This window comes from Lygodium microphyllum, chromosome 6 (assembly GCF_053477565.2).
Source record: "Lygodium microphyllum isolate KBCC chromosome 6, Lygodium_microphyllum_v1.1.10, whole genome shotgun sequence".
NCBI lineage: Eukaryota > Viridiplantae > Streptophyta > Polypodiopsida > Schizaeales > Lygodiaceae > Lygodium > Lygodium microphyllum.
Window position 1 is genome coordinate 9450275 of NC_141140.1, and position 25315 is coordinate 9475589.

At 41.8% G+C, this 25315-nt stretch overlaps 1 protein-coding gene across 6 annotated transcripts in view; it reads right to left on the minus strand.

The window, feature by feature from the left end:
* Positions 1–286: 286 nt before the first annotated feature.
* The window catches only part of POLD3 (DNA-directed DNA polymerase), a 30537-nt gene continuing 5508 nt past the window's right edge, over positions 287–25315 (minus strand). For 2 of the 6 annotated variants that reach the window (XM_087679236.1, XM_087679235.1), the window contains exons 3-9: positions 14102–14157; positions 2450–2574; positions 2175–2334; positions 1665–2056; positions 929–1492; positions 733–850; positions 289–646 (exon numbers count right to left, since the gene is read on the minus strand). In XM_087679236.1, the coding sequence (XP_087535362.1) occupies positions 508–646; positions 733–850; positions 929–1492; positions 1665–2056; positions 2175–2334; positions 2450–2574; positions 14102–14157 (1554 nt within the window). In that variant the 3' untranslated portion in view covers positions 289–507. Of the gene's footprint in view, positions 647–732; positions 851–928; positions 1493–1664; positions 2057–2174; positions 2335–2449; positions 2575–14101; positions 14158–25315 lie in introns of all 6 variants that reach the window. The other 4 variants (XM_087679238.1, XM_087679237.1, XM_087679239.1 and 1 more) reach the window with 4 other exon arrangements.

A 25315-nucleotide genomic window follows, 5' to 3' on the forward strand; every position in this document is an offset into this window, starting at 1 on the left:
AGGGACTGATCAGTCCTCATTGTATTCAGCGTTCTCTTAGAGTTCAGTACAGATTTTTCTCGTCCATTCTGCTCTTTCATTATTGCAGTCTTTCCCCTCTCTCTCTGTGTTCTTGTTGTTTTTCTATTGTGCACTCTCACAATTCCATGGATTATATCATGGACGAGAGGTCAAAGCAGTGAAATAAAATCAACTAATGTATCATCAAATACTAGGATCAATGCTGGAGTTTATAACCTACATTAACAGACTGGCACTGACTACAAAGATCACAGACTAGCATTGTCTAATTGATATATGGAACAGGATGAATCGTTGACTAGCATTGTCTAATTTAGATGTGGAACATTGAGCGAGTAACAAATACACTTTGTAACGTTAGCATGCAACAAAGCCTAAATAGGGACTTCTTGGCTGCTCCCAGCACTCTAATTTTTCTGTGAACTCTCATTACAAACTCAAGTAGTAGAGGTACAACAAGCTTAGTATGTATGAACCCATACGACATCAGGTCTTCTTAAAGAAGGACAAAATCTTCCCTTTCTGAGAATCTTTAGATGCAGTCTTTCCAGACAATTTGGTATTCATTTTGCTTGGTGGATTTGAAGGTACATTTGCACCTTTGGCAGTACCAGAAGACAATGACCTGTCAAAAATGGTACACTGTCAGCTCAACTGTTCGCTATCTAGCAATATGACATTATCAAGAACACCATACAGAGACAGGTTTACCTTGCATTCAAAGATTTCAATGCCTCAACATGAGCATGAGCTTCTGCATCTCTGTTGGACTTATTATCTTCCTTCATACTCACTGCTGCATCATCATTCTCCCACACCACCTCTGACACTGCACGAAACAACCATGAGTTAAACTTCTGATAGTAACTAGTCAATCAGCATTAAGAAGTTTGTTCAGACACCTTACCTTCACGACCACGCTCATCAATGTGAGTTTTAATCACTTTTCTCTTCTTTGGTATTGGTGCAGCATTCAAACTTGCACATTTCTCAGTCACTTGTTTTGACTTATTTCCATCTTCAGTCTTGGGAAACCAATCTGCAGAGGGTTTTGGAGTTTCAACAACTATATGATCTGCCAGATTGTCTGCTTTTTCCCTGGGACTAGCTCCATTAGATGCCATGGGCAACTCAGTTGGTAAGGTATCTGCAACCTGCACCTGTCCTCTGGAGCTAGTTTTGGCCTTTTGTGCAATCTCTGAGAGTATTTTACCAGCTTGATCCTTCTGAATGGATGTATTGTCATATCTTTCTTTAGGTACCTCAGGTGATGCTAGACTAATAATGTTTTTATCATCATCCTCCACATCAGAAAGCTCATCCTCGAAAACCACCCGCCTTTTATGTGTACCACTGATTGGAGGTTGTCCACGACGAATATGAGCAAAATTTGTAGCATCATCATCATCACTGCTTGCATCTAAAGAAGTGATATGGGAATTTACATGGGCTTCTGCAGCACCTGAGATAGCTTCAGAAGTTGAACATGATTATTTCCAAGCCTTAAAAACCAATTTGCAAAGGCAAAGATAAACATTTTAAGACAATTCAATTCTCTGATTTGGTTCACAAACTGTGATTAGTAACACACAATTGTGAATGGCTTTCTGTATGCATGAACCATAGAGTTGAGAGAAATTTACCTGATAACAATTTTTTATCCTGAATGGTCATTTTCTCTCGTGCTTCAGAAGAGCTTGCCTTTGGCTTACTAGACACACGACCCCACAAATTTGCTAGAGCACCTTCACCAGATCCAGCGGTCCTTTTTTTTGCATTAACTGTGTTATTCCCTTTGCTCACAACTGCTGCAGATGCATCCCTACTATCCTTGGCACTTGCTTCAGCTGCACTTGGCTTGGATGCAATTTGAAAACCAGGTGTTGAACCAAGTGCCACCTCCGCTTGCACTAGAGAAGGTTTAGCCAAGCTGCTCGTCGAAGGAGTAGATACTTTTGGTGGAGCTGCACCGGCATTGCTTGACCTTGCTCCTGATACATTACGAGTGATGATTTCACAAGTAACTGCACTGAAACTGCAATAAAAAACGGGTATCCATTACTATGAGCAGGCAACAGCAATTCTGACCTGCAGGCTATAGTGCACACACAAAAATCAAAACACCCCATCATTTCTTGGCCTCAAAACTTTACCGGTTATCTCTAAGACTGTTACTGAGCTCAGGAGGCTGCTTGAAAAGCTCCTCTGACTGAATGTACTCTGCACTCCAAATCTCAGCAGAATCCTTTGGAATGCAGGGCTGAACACTGTACACATGGCTAGACACATGGCCCTCGAGCATATCCATACACTCTGTTAACTAGGAAAACTTCAGAACAGTGAAATTACACAAGACAACAGCAGGTGGCAGAAGGAAACAGACTCTATGCTGTAGATTCTGACTACTAAAACTTGAAATACACTATACCCTGCAATTTTGACTTCGGCACAAGTTGCACAGAATAGCAACGAGGTACTGTTTTGGACCATCCGGACACCACATATATGACATCTACATCAGTATTATGCTGCTCAACAAATTTTTGTAGCAACCTGCTGGGTGGCACAGGAACATTAGAATCAAACAGGAAAAAAACATGTGCCATCTTACAACTTTTCCAACCCTTTGACAGAGATTTGCATAAGCAGAGCCTAACAGGCAAAGTGAAAACTTTACAATCTCAAGAGTATCTGCTTCACACAAGGATGCAGTAAAGTACACAGCTGAATTATTTTGCTACAGGCACCTCGCAAAAGCTTCTCACAGAACACAAAGACTGAAATTTTTCAGAAGTGATAGTCATCTTAGAGTCTTCTCACAAGAGTTAAATTTTCACTCGAACTAAGATACCAGTCCTGGCATAACACAGCCAAATGTGAGGTAGCTACTGAGGATCAATGGTAAAAGATGTGGCAATGAAGCCTGTAAGTACTACTTGTAGTACAAATAGACCATAGGAAACAAATTATCCTAACACATGCAAGGGCTTTCACTTGGAAGACCATTCAAATGGATACATCCAACCAAATCCAAACACGGGGCAATGCAAAATGGGCCATGCTATGCAGTAATTTTCACAAGAGTAAGGCCCCCAATTCAACTTGCTATCTAAAAAAACTGGGTAGGCCACAATATGCTTCATCTAGTAGGGAAGATGGGATTGTGGGCAAGAGGAATAGCACTCTTGCTGTCCATATAGATCATTATAGGAGTCTGAATAGGTAAATAGATAATAGAGCTCTATTCAAAAGTAACAAATATGGATGATCCCCACAACAGCATCATAGAGGGTCAAGTACTTGGCCATGTTAGAATCTGTGTATCCTTGCAATGTTAGTCCATGACTGAAATGGAGACCTAGCATGTGATTGCCAATGAGCTACCACAATGCCAATAGAGCGAAGCTTCAATGAGATGCTTTAGGTGCATTAAAATATTAGTTCATGACAGAAATGGAGACCTACCATGTAATTGCCAACGAGCTACCACATTGCCAATAGAGCTAAGCTTCAATGAGATGCTTTAGGTGCATTAAAATATTGGCAAATTTAGAAGTTGAATGAGAGAAATCAAGTCACATGTTGGTAAACCAAATGAATTTTCGACTATCTGACAATAAGCATGCTCAAATGGGGATACTTAAACAGGCCTCTGTAAACCCCAAAGGGTTGTTGAAACCTGAAAATTGTATGCACTTAGTGAAAACCACAAATCAGCAAGCAAAAGAATACATAGATGGGAGCTAGAATGCTCCTACTCATGGGTGATGATACTTGTTGACCCAAACATGGGGATTTTGCAGTGTATCTTTAAATTGTTGAAGAGACTGGACTTGACTGTGTACAAATGATCAATTCTGATGATCAGCTAGCAAACCCTAGTAACATACAGCCATGGACTAGCAGCAAATTCCAGCCCTAAATGAAGGGCGAACACTTTGATCCCTGTCAAATGTATTCCTTTAGGCCTTGTCTTGCATTTCTCTATCATTCCCAAGATTTTCATGCAATAGAGCTGTGAAATTCCCACTTTCTTCATGATAAACCTGTCCAAAAGTGTTCTTGATGAAGAGATGGCTGAGGAGACAGAGAAACCAATGGTAAACTAATCCAATCAGTCAATCATCACAATAGGAAGGTGCGAACAGCATTACACAAGCTGATCACTATGCATTCTCTTGATCTACTATTCTCACAAACTTCATCTACCTGCCAGGTGTTTTCCAGCCCAGCACATGGCTGCTGTTCAAGAATTCTCCATAGTTGAAAATGAAAAAAACTAGTTACAGAACTTCCAATTTCTGCTACAGCCAACTTGTGAGATAAAGCTGAATAATAGCAATTCCCTCATTCCAAAAGCTCTCCAAATGTTGAAAACTCACCAGTTGCTCCACTGGGGCTGTGCTTGTCATAAATGAGCTGTTCACTGGACCAAACATAGCCCTAGGGCTGCTTATCAACCTAAGTGAGCTGCTCATTGGTCAAACTTGATTTCTAAGGTTCAACATTTCAATTTAAGAAACATTTCAAATGACACATTATGGAAACTCATAACAAAGCCTAAATCACATCCTACAGGGTACTACCCATTCTTGTGCCTTTATTCTTCACTATCAACAAGATGTACTTGTGAGAGAGTGAAATGGAAAAGAACAAGAACTTGAAGTGGGAAGACATGACGGAAACAAGAGAAATCCATGGAATCAAAGGAACAAAGCTGACTAATCATGAGGTATAGGGATGCAATTTTTCAAACCCTACATTTAGCAAGAAGCATCAATGAGGGTGCCAAGCACAAGACAAGAGATGGATATAACAATGATGAGGGGAGCTGGAATAATAATGACTAAGATGGTGGAGTGGGGGGCTGTAATAAATAGCAACACCCAAAAGAGCTAACCTACCTGCATTTGATGCAGGTCAAACCAGTCTAAAACTGCCGACTTGTCATAATGGTGCCACCTAGGTCTACCCACCCATGGAGAAAGTGTTCACCCTATCAGGTGATTCTACTACCCACCCGAAACTCAGATAAACAAGCTACTCAATGTTGCTTCCCATCATTGGCATGCACATGAGCTTAAGAAATGCCATATGTAGGAAGTACCTCCACCTAAAATGTTAGAGCTCCTAATGTCCTCGTCTAACATTATCAAAGTTCTTTGTATACTTGTAGACATCCTCCAATGAGTTAAGAGGATTGCACAATACCTCATTCTAGTACTCTGATGGCAACCCAAAAAGGTAACACATATAGAGAAGTGCTTGCATGTTGTCCAAAGCCTTCATCTTATGCAAAAGGTACCTAGACTCCTGTGAGTACACATCCAAGGACCTCTTGCCCATGTAGAGCTCCAACACCTTGCAAAAGTTCTCAATCAAATTATCAATCACAACCCACTTCCAAATACAGTACGAAACTTTACTCGACTTGCAAACCAGGCATATAGCCCTACTCATCTGTCCAAGGAAAAACCAGTATGCTCTAATAAAATGTCGAGAAATGATAGGGTTTACAAGGAGAAACACAAAAGGTATGGCAAACACTAGGACAAAGAAACTTAGAATCAATGAAGAATAAGATGAATGAAGAATGATGCATACCGATTCATGCCGAATGAATCATCCTAATACAATGGAGCGGAGCTCAAACGCAATTGCATTGTCCTCGTCAATCAAGCGGCATCACCTAGAAGGAATCTGCATTGTGAAGGGAGTGAAGCACAATCCTTTGGGCAAAGGTGTCGATGCAAGGAAAAGAACTACTCTATGGAGGGAGCGAAACGCAATTTTTCAAGTAGTGAAATGCCAAAGTAGACACTGGAAAATGAAGGCAACTGCAAGAACAGATTTCGCAAATATTCCAAGTGGCAATACACATATCTAAAATTAGAATCAAGGACAACGTTGCTCATGCCACTCTTGGACTTTCTCTTCAACTACCTCAAGAATTCTATCATCCAAGAAATTTGCCAAATTGCAAAAGAATTCTATCCCAAATGAGTAGACTTGAAAGAGGAAGGGTTACTTCCATTCGTCGAGGCTGAACGAGGATATCTACGATTCCAAGGGGTAATCATCTTGCCTTTACAATCAAAAGTAAGGCCCGCACATGGGTCCATGGGGTGATTAGTGGATACAGTAGCAGCTCCTGCTCTGCTCGGAGCAAGGAGAGGAACATCTAAAGAAATGCTATCAAAAAGAGATACACCCTTCCTTGGCACATATGTGCACAAGGAATCCTGGGGACTAGAGTGTTGAATTGGGAACGACTGAGCCTAAACCATTTTGCTCATTTTCGAACGAACCTTTGTCCAAGCACATGCTAACTGATCACATGAGTGCATGGGTTGTTTACCCTTACCAATAGCCCTCTGCAGAGGGTTTTCACCATCCTTTGGCTCCTCATCTAACATGTCTACATCCACCATAGGGGCAATGTTTCTATCCACTTTATCAGGACACTCAAATATAAAGTGACCCAACTACCCACAAGAAAAGCAATGGCCTGCAAAGGTGCCCCATTTGAGCCGAAAAAGCAATGGATGCATGCCAGAGCAATTTATAGGCAGCCAATTAGGCCTCTTGTGAGCGGTGTTCCACAACATACATAATTGGTTCTGATTGGCAACGCACAAGGTAGGTGGCACCAAACCAATTCCAATGGCAGCCATGACATCCCTCAACAAATACCAATATACCGTTGGGCAACCTTTGACTTCCACCCAAATGGGACATTCACATTGAAGCAAACATTATTAAGTCTCCAAAGGCCTCCCAAGGCACAACATGAACCAAGCGACAGTCGAAGAACAAAGGCAACTTTGCCAATAGGGCATCCCGCATCTAAGGAGAATGCAATAGTACTTCATAAAAGCCCCTAGGGCCTACAAAGATTTCATCAACACAAAATGTCTGCATCAAGGAGGACAACCATTGATAGATTCTAGCAAGCATTGGAATTTTGGGCCTACAAAGATTTCATCAACACAATATATCTCCATCAAGGAGGACAACCATTGGCAAATTCTAGCAAGCATTGGAATTCTACCCTTAAAAAACAAGATGACACCCTTCTCATTAAAGCCAAAAAATGAACACAACAATGCCTTGGTATCCACATTAGTATTCCATAGCATCCTCCTCAACCTTATCAAAAGCACGTGAAAGATTTTGGTGAAAGATTTTTGCCCATGGCTTCTTCCAAAGCATGTTTGGAACGCTTGGTGATCGGCTACTTATCAAAACAAGGCACCATCTCTTCCATGCAAGGAACCATTTCCTCTTCATCATCAGCCTCGAAGTCTGAACCAAGGTCTACCGCCGTTTGATCAATGAATGCAATACCTCCCTCCCCCCCCCCCCCCTCTCTCTCTCTCTCTCTCTCTCTCTCTCTCTCTCTCTCTCTCTCAAACTGAGCAGATACTTTGCAAGGCATCATGATCAAAGTATAAAAGAACTAGATGGGCTAGAGGAGAGCTAAAGAAACCGCAACATGCTAAGAAAGCAAATCCTATCTAGGAAGAATATTTGCCAACTCGATCAAGTCAAGCTGCCAACGAAGAAGTCCTTTCAAGCAGACTATACGACTCTGCACTCCTAAGGAAGCATCAAAGATGAAAGCATTTCTCATAGTCCATATGTGCCAACAACCCCAAAACCGTAAGAAATAAAAGAGCACTTTCATATCAACCTACATAAGATCCACGAACTTGGGATGTCGTCCAAAGACCCACTCTTTTGGAAGCATTGATAACCCAACCACTCGGGACCAAATGGCCAATAGTAGTGACCAAACCTTCCACACCACTAGGCAAGTAAGGGATCAATGGCAAGGTCTCTCTCTCTCTCTCTCTCTCTCTTTTCATTCAGCACTTTTATTTTGGATAGCTGGACCTCATCAGTTGTATCACAGTTTGTCTCATAGGCCAGTTTTGGTCTTTAGAAGACGTTAATATAACTTTCTTTCTTTCTCTCTCTCTCTCTCTCTCTCTCTCTAACGTGATGTGTCTAACGCAGCCCTGAAGTGATGTGTTTGACATAGCTCCAGAAGTGATGCAGCTCTCTGTTAGAGATTTAGTCATCCATTGGAAGGACTGGCATTGTCAGGCTACAATTGTACACTCAGTTTCTCTCGAGCATACTTACACATTTTCTATCAGTTTGTTGGGCGTTTTCAGTAGTCACCAAGAGCGGGCACTTTTTATCCGGCAGGTCAGACAGCTTTGGGAAGAGTGACAATGCCACGTGGCAACTCTACAGCAAATCACTGATTTTTAGGCATTGTTCCAGCCAGTCAGCCAGTTCTGGCTGGCCGTGCTGATCATATTTTGGCCATATTTCATGCTATTTATATCCAGCATGCAGCCAGCCCACACTTACATAGATTGGCTCGTGGAGATACTTCAGCAGCCTGTTTGTATATCTACCTTCTTCATTTCAGAATTCATTGACTACAGATTTCCACATTTCTCTCTCTTCCTTCTCTCGTGTTCATTGTCTTTCAGTCTTGTCCATAGACTTCCGCATTTGGTGCAATTTGACATGGTATCAAAGCAATGTAAAAGGGCTGATTGATCTTGGGCAGACCTGATCGGGAGGATTATTCGCAACAAAAGTTTGCAATTTCAGCATTTGGAGGCTGAGGCAAACAAGTGAAGTGTGAGGAAGGAGCAAGGTTGGTATTTTATGCAGGTTTTTGCTGTTGGTGAAGGAGAAAAGGCTGCATTTTCAATCTTTTGGAGCAGATTTCGAGTTTTCATCGCCTCCAACGGTTGAAACTCATTAAGGATGAGCAAAGGAAGCCCTGTGCAAAGTCAAAGGGGCTGCCCTTGTTTTTGTGCAAGTTATTCCATTGAAAATGTCTACCAAGATCAACACAAAGTTTCAAGCTATTATGGACTACAAGATCCCCGTGTTACTAACTTTTCCTTCAAATCAGAAGCTCGATGGGGAGAATTACCGCATCTGGCATGCACTGATGCTTGCCATCCTAGAGTCCTATGATTTGGCAAAGCTCATGAAGGAGGCTATAAACGATCCTACAACCCATGATGCCTCCAAGCTTTCTACTCATGAGAAAGCTGAGTTGATAAAGGCATAGGCACATTGGGACAAACAGAATGCCCGCATCCGCTCCTCTCTCTCTCTCTCTCTCTCTCTCTCTCTCTCTCTCTCTCTCTCTCTCTCTCTCGCACTCCAACTATTATTGCTCACACCATGCACTTGACCGTGGCTCAAGAGATACAGCTAGAGTTGGATCAAATGTACAATCAGATGACCATTATGAAGTGGGTGCCTCTGAAGGTTCAGATGCCGACTTTGAGACAAGTCTTTCTTTGTGCAAGAGCATGTCAATAAGCTTCGGCAATTGCAAATGCGGGTCCAAAACACAAGGAAGATGATTACCTCAGAGGACATGGTGATAACTCTTCTATCACAATTATCACCCCGATTCAGTGCATTCTATTCTGCCTTGATTGCTTCAGGGCGGCGGACCAAGACCCTTGCGTGGGAGGAGTTGGTTCCGATGGTCTTGGACCAAGAGGAACAACTCAAAGGTCAAAACACTCCCAAGTTAGAGACTTTGGCTGGTCAGTCTTCCCAACAAAAGGGGAAGAACAATAACAAGAAGAAGAAGGATGAGAAGTCCAAGCAAGACAAAGCCAAGGAGTCTACTTGCCACATCAAAAAAGGTCATTGGAAGAAGGATTGCCCCAACAAGGACAAGGACACCAAGAAGAAGAAGACTACAAAGGACCCAAGAGCATGTTAGCTTGCCCTATTTTGTATGTCAGTCTGTCATCTCCTAGTTGTGAGCTCTTATCAGAGTCTGGCAAGAGACAGAGGAGCTCTGTCAGTTTGGGGTATTGCTATTTTAGTATACATTTCTTTTTAGGGTGGCAATCTGCCCATTTTGCGCATTTTCTATGCAGTCGGCCAGTTTTAGGGTTGCCGCCAGCAGGTTGGCCAAATCTAGAGGTTGGGGGTTATGTATAACAATCCCCCCTACTCATTCTCACTCACTTCTTGCAGATTCAGCACACATTTCTCCCTCTCCTCTCCGACATTGGTGCTGCCATCTTTTCTAGCCTAATCCGGTGCCCTCACTGACGCTCCGGGCTGCCAGCAGGGACTGATGAGTCCACACCTTTGTATCCAGCATTCATTTCAGTCAATGCAGTCTTTCTTCCTTCTCTCTCTCTCTCTCTCTCTCTCTCTCTCTCTCTCTCTCTCTCTCCCCGTGTTCCTACTTCCATTGCACACTCTCACACGGTATCATTGCCTAACTGAGAGCACGGAGGAGAGCTTCCCTTGCATAGGACACCCACTAGCCAATCAGCCCTCTCTCCACCCCTTGCAGCCCAGGCGGTGCAGCTCCTAGCTGAAACGCAGCGCTCTACAAGCTCACAGCCTTAGCCACGAGGGCTTCCCACGAGCTTGGGCTGCTTTGGCATGCTCGCTATGGGCATCTAAACCTTGATGTGATTCGACAGGCTTCTCAGAGGAAGATGGTGGAGGGACTTCCTAATTTCCCTCCTCTTCACACTTTATGCCCCAACTACTTGAGGGGCAAGCAACACAAGCAGCCTCACCCATAGGTTGCTTTCGAGGAGGGCTGCTTCTCCACTGGAGTTGATTCATACTGATCTTTGTGGACCTATGGGCACAACCTCCCTAGGGAAGGCCAAGAATCTAATGCTAATTGTTGACGACTGCGATCGTTATGTGTGGCCCTATTTTCTGGAGTACAAAAGCAATGCATACTCTCGATTCATGGTGTCCGAGCTGATCACGGTGGCGAGTTTACTTCTCACCTCTTCTCTACGTTTTGCAAGGATCGCGATATTCAGGAGTATACCCATCCGAACACACCACCAAAGAATAGTGTGGTGGAGCGTGCGAATCGGACCAGGGTGGAGATGGTCCAATCAATGTTGGAGCATCAAAGACTTCCTCATTCCCTTTGGGGTGAGGCGGTGACTACTACGGTTCACATCCGCAACCGTTCTCCAGCTTCGGCCTTACAAGACACGACTCCCTATGAGGCTTTCTTTGGGAGGAAGCCTTCTGTGTCTCACTTTCGCATCTTTGGATGTGATGTTTATGTCCATGTGGACAAGAGGAAGAGGCAAACAAAGCTCGACTTGAAGTCGTGGAGGCTTATCTTCGTGGGCTACAACATGACCACAAAGGATTGTTGGCTCTACAACCCAACGATGCAAAAGATTGAGGTGAGCAAGGATGTGATCTTCGATGAGGCTGAAGCTTCCGAGGATCCTATTAATGGTTCTCTTACAAGTGATACTTCGTCATCGACTGACCCTCTCCCACCCTCTATCCCTCTTCTTCCTTCCAAGTTGCCTCCTAGCACTCCTTCATCCTCAGCTCCTCCCCCTCCTCACCCTCCTCCTCCTTCTTTACCCTCTACTTCGGCTTCCCTTACGCCTTTGACGGATGCAACTTCTTCTTCGTCAAGTTCTACTACCCCTTCTGCCTCCCTTTCAAAGACTTCTACGGATACTCAACCGTCAGAGGGGGAGCCTTTTTCCAATGAGGAGGATCTACCTTCCCCTGCTGAGGGGGAGTCCCTTTCTCAAACAGGTGCTATGCAGGTGCTGGAGACTACACGGTCTCCCTCACAACAGGAGGCATCTCTTAGGATTCCTAGATGGTACAAGCAACTTATGCAGGATTCCAATGTTTCTCACTTTCCTACTACTCCTCCAGGTCCACCCCAATAAGTTCACTTACTTCTTAATGGAGTATCTCAACACATTTTTTGTGCAAGTCATGAGGAGAATGGAGTATACAAGATACAATCTTCATCTACCTTTTCTTCTCTCTTCTTTCTTGTCACACTCAGACTTAGCTATGGCATGCTCAGTTTGGCCACCTCAACTACGAGTACCTTCAAAAGGCAGCTCATGTTTAGCTACGCATGGATTGCTAGAGATTGGGGTGAACCACCTGCCATGTGTATCTTGCATTCGTCGCAAGCAACATAGAGATGCTATTCCCAGCAAGGTTTCATGAAGGGCTGAGTCCTTGGAGCTTGTTTTGATAGACTTATGTGGACCAATCCAAACAAACTCCCTTAAGGGAAGTTTGTATTCTATGCTAATTGTTCATTATTTTAGCAAGATGGCATGGGCGTATTTCTTGGAGCTAAAGTCAAAAGCATTCTCAAACTTTAAGGATTTGTTGATCTTTGAGGAGAACAGGTCTGGCAGGAAACTCAAGACCCTGCATTCCAACAAGGGAGGGGAGATTGTCTCCCGTGAGCTCACTCGGTTTTGGGCAGATCATGGCATATACTAGGAGATTGCCAACACAAATACCCCTCAAGAGAATGGCATATTGGAGCAAAAGAATACCGATGTGATCGAGATGACAAACTATAATCGAGCATCAGCAAACACCTTAGTGTCTATCGGCTGAATAGTCGCCACCACTATCCACATCTTTAATTGATTCCCTATATTGGTCGTGGTTAGTATGATACCTTTTGAGGCTTACTTTGGTCTAAATCCGAATGTCTCTTATTTCAAGGCATTTGATGCTTATGTTCACATCCCATGTGTGCACACACACAATCACACATACACACACCCACACATATACACACCCGCACGCGCGCGTGTGTGTGTGTCTCAAAAGTTAAAGAATTGAAGGAGCACATCATCTAGATGAAGAAATGCAAAGACGAGACACCCAATAAATAGAACTTGGCTACCCTAGTCTACTACATTCACACTAGGTCACTTTATCACCCAAGGATGTGTCAAAAGCTATTGGCACCTATCCAGATGTCCAAGAATAAAACAATACTCAACTATTGCACTCGTGTTTCCCTGCCCACCCAACATAACTTGGAGAATGGTTGAGCACATCTTAGCCTAACTCGGCACCAAAACAAGTTGACTAGCTTCTTTTCAATGACTAACCCGCCTAATGCAAAATGAAGTTAATGGATGACGGATCCCACTATAGATGCACACATTGCTTATGAACTAAAAGATGCAAACCAAATGATTCTTGTCCTTTTATAATACAGAAGTGATCTTGGTAGTAAAGACACCCATTGCTGGTATGATAGTCCTTTAACTTGACTCATTCTTTGTTTGGGCTTCTGCCATGGGTTACCTTGGCCATCAATAGCTCACACTATTCATCATGGGGGATGGCTTAACATATAATCTCTAAGATAGGGTTGTGGAGTGTTAACACAGTTCTTAAGTTTTGCACCTCAGCAATACTGTTAAGGAATGCTTCTAGCTTAAGGCAGCTGCCTCTTTGTTGCTGCCCTAATGTGAGGCATGCACAACCCTCTCTCCCCTGACAATTAACCTATACTCTCATATCTTGAGCTTCTAACGGTAAGGATTGAGTTTTGTGTGAGTCTGTACAGGAGAATTGAATGTGAAAATGAGGAAGAAAACAAGGGTGCCAAGGTAGCACACATGAAAACCTGAAAAGAAAAAAGTTGCAAGTTGCCATGTGAAGGTGAGATGCCTGATGCAGGTTAAGCATTGCTTCAATGCCTTGAGTCAATAGAACAAAATATTGTCCATTCCTCCACCTCCTTAAGCACTCATACTATACTAGTTGAGCAAATACTATAACTTGTAGCGACCAGTTATTGCCACTGTATTGGTCATGTAACATTGTTTGTGTTCCATAACCATGAGTTTCCTGACAACCATTGCAACCTAATAAGTGCATGACAATAGAATAAAACACAGCCCCACACCATGAATTGATTTCTAACATTAAGGCCTAACAAGAAATTATGACATAGTTAGCAACACAAAAGATTTACTCCCTGATAAAACTATGACATATTTATTAACATACAAGATTTACCCATGACGGTCATCAATGTTACACTAAATGGTTCATAGGGCATAGAAACAATTGGGCAAAGCATGAGGAGAAAAGAAGTTGTAAAAGTTGAAATGGGTTCCCCCATTAAAAACTACAAACTCTTAAATACACAAATACCTCCAGCTATTTTTCACAACAAGTAAAATCTTAAACTGTAAACTAACACCAATTATCGTCTAGAGAAAGAGTATACCTTTTAGCTTGGTTTGAAGAAATGCTTAATTTCCTACTTAGCCATTTGTAAGATACCTATAAGAACAAAACTATTCAAAATAGTGCAACAAAGAAACATCATAATAGAAATCCCAATACTCAAACAGATAAGCTTTAACAATCTCACTTGTAATAACTTTAGTGCCTCAACAATTCAAGAAAATTCAATTCAAAAATACATGCACGGAGAAGCATCAGTCATCCTTATCTTAAAAGGAGATAGTCATCAAACATTTTCCACTTTTCTTATTTTTCTCTTGCAATCAACCTCTGTAAAGACTTGGGGTAGATTTGTGACATGAATCTCATAGAGCTACCATAAGCCAACCAATCATCAACAATAAGGGAAACATTATTGAGACCTTTTCAGAAAGGAATGACTCTTTTGAATAGATGAAGATCAGCAACAAAACCACTCTTCTCATCTAAATGTAGTTTTGCAAGGAGATGGTAGATCAACAATAATCAAAAATCAATTCCTTCATGGCCCTTCTTTATTTGTCTCCACTTTGGAGAGTGGACAACAATGATCAAAACAGCACTAGAAAATAAACAATTTCATGCAATAAAGTAATTTAGATGCGTGTCAAAATGTCCCAAGTCATTGATACCTGATTGGCCAAAATTTATCAACATCAAAATGGATCTAGACTGCCATTTTAATGGTTAGAAAGAGGCATATAATAATTTAACCCTCTTGAACTTGTTAGATGATTTGGTGTATTTGAAGATTTTTTGGCTATTTAAAGCCATAAATCCACACTCATCTTGTATACATTGATAGAGAAAGATCTATGGATTAGATTCTAGCCCTTGCACTCTACCAAATCTCTCGTTTCCTGCTGATAGCAGCAATCCTAGCCTTGTGCATCGTGTTTACTAAGTACTCCCACCCTCGAACGCATAGGATGTGTACATAAGGTTCAGCCCTTTTGTAGAGATTGCCTCTCCCCTTCATGCTTTGCAAAGGAAGAAAGTGCCTTACAAATGGGCTGAAAAGAGATTGAAGCCTTCAATCAATTGAAGAAAATGCTTTCTTCAGATCTAGCTTTGATCTGCCTAATCTCCAACAAGTTTTTGCGGGAAAGTTTGATGCATGTGGAAATAGCATTGATGTAGCTCCCATGCAGGATGGCCATGTGGTGGCCTATAAGAGTAGAGTTTTGTAAAAAGTGCTTTTAGCAATCATTCATGCTCTTACTATGTGGAAGCACTATGTACTAGGTGTTGATTTTGTTGTTCGAGCTGATCATTAGACTTTGCATTACCTTCTCACTCAAACCAAACTACCTAAGAAGCATATGAGATGGGCCAACTTATCCATGTTTGACTTTCAAATAGTGCATGTGGATGGAGCAAAGAATGTTGTGGTTGATGCTTGTCACGGGGACATGTATTTTTAATGCTTTGCTTAGCGTTTGGCTTAGGCATTAATTAAATGTGCACATGTGAGGTGCACACATGATGTGCAAGTTAGTCAAGTGACAATGACATTCCAAGGACACTAAATTTGGAATGGGTGTCAAAGGCAAAAGTTGTAATAAGCTATATCGGTCAAGTATTAGTGGATGCATGGGGTCAATTTTGGCATGAGGCATCTAATTGGTAAATAAAAATCCGTGGTGACATTCAATACTGCGCATTAATTAACAAAGTAATGCTAGTCCAAGGACCAATAAATATATAAGATCACTTGGGGGTTAAAATGGCCTAGACAATTTACTTGTGGATGGGCACTTCTAGGCAAGGACATAGGACTGAATTAATTATCAGCATTTTTAATTCTGAAAATTAATTAAAAATGGCTGAGAATCCATTTGGCAGACTACCAAGTGGCAAACTTTCCCATGCAAGGCTCAGAAAGGGCTGTTCGGACTGCTGGCTAAGGGTCATTCCAGCATTCTAAATTTGTTGGAGGTTAAGAGAGAGCTGTAGACAGCAGGTGTCAGCTGGGAAAGCCATTTCCAGCCAAGGAAGAGCAGGCCAGCAGTAAGCGACTGCCCTAGAATACTTTCTACTAGCAGGTGACTGCTGATTTGGCGCTCCTAGGGGCAGCTGACAGCATATTGAGCTGTTGTGGAGATTAGACTGCAGCTGAATCAGTCATTCACAGCATGGCAGAAACAGATTTCAGCCAATTTTAGTGAAAAAACTCTGAATTCTCTCTCCCCTCAGCATTCTTTTCCATTCTCCAGCCATTCTCAGCAATTCTCAAAAGCTCTCAGCCATTCTGAGACCCTTGTTAGTAGTGAAGAGCAACTGTGTGTTAGCTACTGTAAACAGCAGAATTTATGGTTTACCAACCATCGAAGTCCTATGCCAAAGAACTGAGGGCCTAGCACTTGGAATCGGCTGCTGGAAATTGGGCATTTTCAGAGATTCCAGGAGGTCAACCCATCCCAATTGAATTTGGGGCTAGTTTTGACCAGTCAAGGACCAATTGAAGGCCAATCCCTTGTCACATCAAGGGGCAAATTTGTTTGAAGCCTTGCAGTTATTCACGACAACAAGAAGCATTGGATTTCAAAGGAGATTGGAGCAATCTCAGTGTACTTCTTCAAAGTGCAATACAATTGAACAAATATCGGAAGGGGAGCCAGTCTTTGGGGCCAATCGAGTGTCTACTATCCAAGATTCATTAGTAACATTTGTACTTTAGTTTATGTGAATTTATTGCTTGCTGTAATTAGTGTATACTCAAGTCATTCACCACCACCGTTTCGGAGAAGAAAGACTGCTTTCAATGCTTATCCAAGAAATCAAAATCTCGTGTCTATTGCCTATCATCAAGAACTGGATGAGATGAAGATACAATATGTGCACGATGAAGACTTTGGAAGGATGTATGATCAATCGACTAATGGTCCACACATGAGCATTATATTGTCATGGATGGTTTCCTTATGATGCATGGTCACCTATGTATAACAAAACCACTGAGGTCAAAAGTGATCATTGAAAGCCATACACCACTATATGCAATACATCCAGATATGAAGGCAGTTGAGTCTATCTTTTATTGGCCATCTTTGTGAAATGATATTGATCCCTTTGCACATACATGCATTGAATGTCAAAAGGTTATAAGCCTAACCAATAGAAGGCACCAAGATCGCTACATTGATTGCCTATTCAAGATAGAACGTAGGAGAGCATAGCTACCAATTTTATATTTGATCTTCCTAGGATGCCAACATGGAACGGTGGGATTTGGACTATCATATGTAGGTTCAATCACCAAGCCCATTTTATTCCCATGAGAAAGCAGATCCAAGCAAATCGTATGGCAAAGTTGTTTATGTACGACATCTTCAAATATCTTGGTATACCTCGATTTATCATCATGAATTGTTGCAAAATGACAGCAAACTATGGAGGAGAGAAAAGAGAGACAATGAGAGTGTGTTGAAGCAAAAGAGTAGAGTGTACTTGCTGAATTGAAAGAATGAGAATGAAAGGTACAAGATAGGTCTAAGATAGGCCTAGCTCTAGCTCAAGTAGAGTTAACTGACTCTAACTCTAACTCTAAAAGTGGTGACACAACTTATAACTTTCGTTGTGTTCACACTAAGAACTAAAAAAGAACTAAAGACTAAAACATTGGGCACTGCCCATAGAATTGGCAAATTCTAACACCCCCTTATAGCACCAATGTGGTAAAGTACAAGCATGATCAATCACCAAAGGGTAGCAAGATTAAGGACTTGCAAAAAGCCTCAAACTTCTCATGAGGTAGTGCCTTGGTCAAAATGTCTGCAACATTTTCCTGTGTAGGAACATACATCAAGTTAATCTCTCCTATATAGGATCTCTCTCTAACATAATGGTAATGCACCTCGATATGTTTTATGCAAGCATGGAACGCAAGATTTTGTGCCACTGCAATAGCACTCTGACTGTCAAAAAGAATGGGTGCAAGACCCTCCAATGTTAAATGTAGATCATCCAACAATCTACGCAACCATACACATTTCACTATTGCTGTAAAGGCTGCCTTATACTCAGCCTCATAAGACGAGGTAACCAATGGAGGTTGGTTCTTGCTTAGTAATGAAATGCATGAACGACCCAGAAAGAAACAATGTCCACTAGTAGACTACCTAGTGTTTGCATCACCAACCCAATCTGAATCACTATAAGCTTGTAATTGCAAGCCTCCCCCCCCCCCCCCGGTAAGTAATAATGCATGTGACTGAGTACCTTGCAAGTATCTGAAGATCCGCTTAACAACTTGCCAATATATAGTCCGTGGGCTATGCATATACCAGCTCACTTGAGATACTGCATACTAAATGTCAAGGCATGTGTTGCAAAGATAAATAAGAATGCCCACAGCCTAGCTATAAATTGAAACATCAAACATCTCTTCACCCTCATGCATAGACAACTTTAAGCCTTGCTCCATAGGAGTGCACATAGGTTTGCAATCTTGCATATTAAAACTATGTAACAGCTTATCCACATACTGTGATTGTGACATAATGATAGAATGCTGATTTTGAGTGAACTGAATCCCCGAATAATAGTGTAGACAGCCAATATCTGACATAGCAAATACATGTTTCAATTCAGTAATAGAGTCTAACTCATCCTGCATGGCTTGTATCCAATGTACGTCTTGTTGAGCTTCATCCAAGGAAGTAGGCTCGTCATCATCCAGCAATGAGCTCATAAATACATGCTCATCACAATCATCTACTTCCATAAAATCAGTCAAATGGGCTTCCCCTGTATCATATGTTGCACGTCTAGCAACCCTTCTAGTGCGTTGACCTAAAGGAGCATCCATTTTACTCTCCTACAGAGTTTGTAACAGCCAACCTGGGACTGTTTTTGCTGCATTTACAGCAGCCTTTTCATGTTGTGCTGCATCTTCCACTGCATATGGCAAACCATCATCAACACCCTGCTGTTCAAGTACATATGCCGCAGCAACAGCTTGCTGTATTATGTCTATCCGGCCATTTACAGCAAGCACGGACTTCAAAGAAAGTGGCAAGAGAACCTCAAAGACATCACCAATGTCATGGGTGGCTAGCATTTGAAACTAATAATGTGAAAATGCAGCATTTTCAAGAGATATGACATCCCTACTAAATAAATCTTCTTTGTGCGTAGATCATACAAGCAATAGCCCTTGCGTTCTGAACTATAGCCAGTAAATATGCATTTTACAACCTTGTCATCAAGCTTCCCACAAAGCTCTTTTGGAACATCTGCATAGGCTATGCAACCAAACACCCGAAAGTAGTCAACCCTAGGTTTCTTACCATGCCAAGCTTCAAACAGGGTTATCATCTTTGGTGTCTTAGTTGGTGCACGATTCAACACATGATTTGCACACTGAAGGCTTTCTAACCAAAATTTATGAGGCAGCCCCTTGCTTTTGAGCATACTACGAGTCATCTCCATAAGAGTGTGACTCTTCCTTTCAACAACACCATTCTACTGAGGAGTCATTCTAACAATGGCTTGATGTGTAACGCCATGATCAAACAAATGTCTCAAAAGCACGAGACGTGTACTCCCCCCTCTATCTGTGCGAAGTGCCTACACTTTCAAGCCAATTTCAGCCTCAAGCTTTGCAACAAGATGTTTAAAATGCATAAACACATCAGATTTTGCTTTTAGCCCATATGGCCATGTATACAAAGAGTAGTCATCAATAAATGTAACAAAGTAAAGATGACCTCCAAGTGCATGTGTCCTCATGGGACCACAAACATCAGAGTGCACAAGCTGCAATTTTTGGACAGCACGCACTGCACCATCCTTTTTAAAGGCAAATCTACGCATCTTGCCCAAAATACATCCGTCACATACATGAGGAGGTGGAGTCTCTATTGGAGGCAATGCACCTACCATATGACACCTCTGAAGGGTCATCAAACTCCCAAAACTCATATGTCCATAGTGGGCATACCATAGCTCCACTTTCTGCATAGCGGGCAATAGAGTAGTGACTGCCACAGCATCATGAGACTGTGCACCATAGGTATCCAACAAAAACAAACCCTTATACACGAATCCCAAACAGCTTGAGTACATAATCCATCTCCTTGTCTCTGACAATGCATTTGTCATTCTCAAAGATGACCTGAAAGCCATGCTTGTTAAAAGCAGAGATAGAAAACAAGTTCTTTGTAATGCCAAGCACAAACAAGATATCCAAAGCATGAATCAGAACCATCTGCAGTAGTGATAGTGACTATCCCAATGCCACAAACATCATAACTGTTGTTGTTCGCACATGTAATACGCTTCCCAACAAGGGCTGAATGCAAAGAGGAAAACAAACACTTCCTAGAAGTGATGTGCTTTGAAGCTCCACTATCAAAATACCATGTTTGCTGCATTTCAGCAACATTAAATGCTAAATCAGCCATTGAAGAATCATAACTGCAAGTCAAAAATGCATAGTCTATTAGCAGATATGTCAACTCATGTGTGAGTCTCTGCATGCAAAGGCTAGGGACATTATTTAGGATATTTAGGCATTTTTATTTATGTCATTTTATGGTCATATTGAGCATTTATTGCTAGCCAACATGATCATATTGAGGACATATTTTTGTCCTATTTATTCAGGCTCTTCCTCCTCTGGCAGTCAATCACTCATCATCACTTGTGGATCTTTTGCTGAGGAGAGGAGCCAATACCGATGCCCATGCAACCAATGACTCACTATTGTATGCGATTGTCTCGTGTTGGATATATCAATTCCATTTTCTGAGTATACATTTGAGTCAACTGCAAAGAGTTAGCAGCTTCCAAGGAGGAGAAGAAGAAGACGAAGCAGGATGTGGACTCCGATGACGAGTCATCATCTGTCTCTGACTCAAACTCCAATCCTCCGGCCCAGGAGAAGTCCAAGGTGCAGAAAGGCTCAGCTTCTTCGGATAGCAAAAAGGGATTGCTAGCCCCTTCCTCAACTACTTTCTAGTCGTGATGATGATGGCATCTCTCACGACTCTCCAATGCCAGAGAGGGAATGTGATAGGGTGGGGAGATGGGGCAGTCGCACCTCCTCTATATATCTATACAAATGCACAAGATCCAGAGAGGGACTTCCTTGACGCATTGATTGACATTTGGCAGGTTAAAATCCTAGAGCTAGGATTGACAGTCAGGTTCATGATGGACTGTTTATTTGACAGAGAGCAAGCTTGGCTCCTAGTCTTGAGCTCACATGAGGGGACACTTTGGCGGTCTGGCCAAAGGCGGTGGGGAATCCATGGTCACATATGTTGCAGAGGCATTTTTGACGAGATGGACATGTATGCTACTAAGAGACATTGGGATAGACAAAGATATGCTATAATCTTCTCTATTTTCAAGAGCTGGTACAATTGACATCCACATCAGGTTCTCTCCAAGGCACCTTGGTGGTGGCTTGATCACCCACTTCTTAGGTATCCATGGTTCTACTTGGTGGTTCTATGTTATATGGTTTATGAATCATTATCATTGTACCCTTATATTGTATCAGATCACCCATGATCTAGAGAGGATGTTAGCACATATGTCAGCTCATGTGTGAGTCTGTGCATGCATCAGGTTCTCTATTTTCAAGAGCTGGTATAATTGACATCAACATCAGGTTCTCTCCAAGGCACCTTGGTGGTGGCTTGATCACCCACTTCTTAGGTATCCATGGTTCTACTTGGTGGTTCTATGTTATATGGTTTATGAATCATTATCATTGTACCCTTATATTGTATCAGATCACCCATGATCTAGAGAGGATGTTAGCACATATGTCAGCTCATGTGTGAGTCTGTGCATGCATCAGGTTCTCTATTTTCAAGAGCTGGTATAATTGACATCAACATCAGGTTCTCTCCAAGGCACCTTGGTGGTGGCTTGATCACCCACTTCTTAGGTATCCATGGTTCTACTTGGTGGTTCTATGTTATATGGTTTATGAATCATTATCATTGTACCCTTATATTGTATCAGATCACCCATGATCTAGAGAGGATGTTAGCACATATGTCAGCTCATGTGTGAGTCTGTGTATGCAAAGGCTAGGGACATTATTTAGGATATTTAGGCATTTTTATTTGTCATTTTATGGTCATATTGTACATTTATTGCTGACCGACCAGCATTAAATGCTAGCCGATCTAATCGTATTGAGGACATTTGGGCTCTTTTTCCTCAGTCACAATCAATCACTCATCATCACTTGTGGATCTTTTGCTGAGGAGAGGAGCCAGTGCCGGAGCCCATAAAACCAATGACTTACTGTTGTATGCGATTGTCTCATGTTGCATATATAAATTCCATTTTCCGAGTATACATCTGAGTTCTCATCTATATTATGTTCTTCAGTGTTCTTTCTTTCCCTTTCTCTTTTGTCTTGTGTTTCAAAAGTTTATTATAGCGTATGTTTACGCTTCCATTGCTGCTCCACTTCTGACATAGTCCTCCTCCACAAAGTTGGTTGAAGCATCACCATCAGTAGATATGTTGGCTGATGTCTCCTGGACAACCAAACCGGAGTTCTTTTTCTTCTCTTTGGCTAATTTCTTACGGCATTCATCAATACAGTGACCTGGTTTCTTGCAATAATGACATTTCTCCATTTTTTTTTAGACTTTTCTATGTCTTGGACAGCCTTATTTGATGGCTGTCCAGCATCACCCTTTTGCTGATTTTTTCATTTTTCTTGACTTTTCCTTTGCCTTTGAACTTGAAAAGCATAGCGGCATCTCCTAAACACAATACAACATTCTTCCAAGTCTATTCCTCTTGCAACAAGAGGCCTTCCAACTCCACAAATATAACAAGCTACTACCCCCCCCCTCAAAGACATCATCAAAGAGGTGTGGAAACCAAGATACGGCTCTGAAAGAGAGTTCAGTGTAATGTTTACCAATTCAACATTCTTAATGATTTCATCCACATTGAGTAGCTGCTCATGCAAATCCTATATGTGAATAAGGTGATCTATCTATCACCCTCATCCATATTCACATTGGCTAACTCTCTACGAAGATAAGATATTCTGGCCTTGTTACGTACTGCAAACATACGCTCACGTACATCCCATGTTGATTTTGAGGTCTTACAAGACTGGATGTGTGGAATGATCGATCTTTTCACTGACAAGGCAATCAAAGAAAGTGCATGTGCATCTTTTGAGTCCCATCTCCTCTGATCCGCAGTAGGGGAAGAAGGGGCAACAACACCAACAATCAGTTCTCTAGCGTAATGCTAAGGTGTTTGAGGTGCAAGACCTCCTAATTGCTACAAATCACCTATAACATAGTCCTACAAGTCCTTCGCTACAAGAAGGTTGTAAACCATAAAACTCCACAACGGGTAGTTTGATCCATCAAGTTTCTCATTCTAAGTGAGGACACCAAGGATGTTGCTCTGATCATTAGTCCCTTGACATGCCATGCTATCACTAATGGACAAAAATCTACATCCAAATACTTCTCTGCTGAAGTATAGATTGTACTCCTCAAAGTACCAAAAATCCCCTCGAGATTATGCAACAAGTACCAAACTATCACACAAATACCAAAGTGTGCCCAATTTGACCCAAATCAACACTCGATCAAGAAATAACAACAAAGCACTATTGTACCATACCTGCCTTGTAATGCATGCCCTCAAAAGTACAAATTACAATAACTCAATGCTGATTCTTGCCAAAATTTACTGAATTTTTTCAAAAAAACATTTGCTCAATCTAACTATTACAACAATTAAATATTGATATACCACTTGTTTGCTGCCTCGGAATGCGTGTGAGGCAAAAGCCCCAAATTTCTTCTTGGAAATTCAAAGACATTGAAGAAATTTGTACCTTACAACTTGAATTGCTGCAGTAAGTCACCTCCAGGTGCATGCCAACAGCAAACAACAACTGGAATTTGCCTCAAGATGCACCCAGAGCCTCTAGGACAAAAAGCCTCAAATTTCTTGCACAAATGTCAATGAAATTGTGCAATGTTGGCGTTTCCAATGAAGATTCACACATGGGACTGCAAATCAAGCAACCGCCCTAAAATTATCAGTGAGAATGTCACAAAATTGTGAAATTTCCTTGAACTGGTTGTCAATTTGAACACTGGGAGCAAATTTAACAAAAGCCCCAAATTTTGGACAGCACGAGCTGAGATTCGAAAAGAGATGGCCAAAATGGATGGAAAACTGCAAAAATTATGAAAATTAGGGTTTTTGCAATTTCTAGGGTTTGCAGAAAATCACAAGCAAGGCTGAGAATATGGCAGATAGAGGCGAGAAAATAAGGGGCATATGTGAAAACAACAGCAGCTCCTCCAAAACAGTAGCTTCTCAAGCTGCATGCGGGCTGCGTATGGGACTGCATATGACTGCGCATAGGACTGCGTGCTGGCTAAATATAACAGCAGCTTGTCCTTCTCTTCCTCGGGCAGAGTGCTGGCTGACAACAACAAGACCTTAGGTGGGGTGGCACCGGTTGACAGTGGCTGAACTGAATCTATACATAGAACCTGGTCTGATACCAAATGTTAGAAAATGACAGCCGGCTATGGAGGAGAGAAAAGAGAGACAATGTGAGTGTGCTAAAGCAAAAGAGTAAATTGTACTTCCTGAACTGAAAGAATGAAAATGAAAGGTACAAGATAGGTCTAAGATAGACTTAGCTCTAACTCAACTAGAGTTAACCGACTCTAACTCTAACCCTAAGAGTGGTGACATAACTTATAACTTTAGTTGTGTTCACACTAAGAACTGAAAAAGAACTAAAGACAAACATTGGGCACTGCCCATAGGATTGGCAAATTCTAACACTTGGATTGTGGGCAATGGAGCTACTAATCATGTGACCCTTGTCTCAAACATATCATCTCCCAAGCCCCTACAATCGAGGTAGTCTGTGTTCTTTACAATTTTTTGATTCAATCATTTTGTCCAATTGGGATCGTTGCATAGCATTTCGCATAAGCATAACCACACTTGCATTGCCTCTTGCATAGCTCTAGTGCATCGACATTATGTTCTTGTTACCATGCATTTGTACATATTTATCTCTTTTTAGACTTTGAAATGGTCGACTCTAGATCTACCATATTCGTAGCATTGCACTTGGTAGTCTCCAGCCATTCTCCCTTGCTTGCTTAGCTTGTCTAGCTTACTTTTCACACTTCTTTTTGCCTCTCCACATATCCCCCCATAGATGCTTCCCCTACTTAGC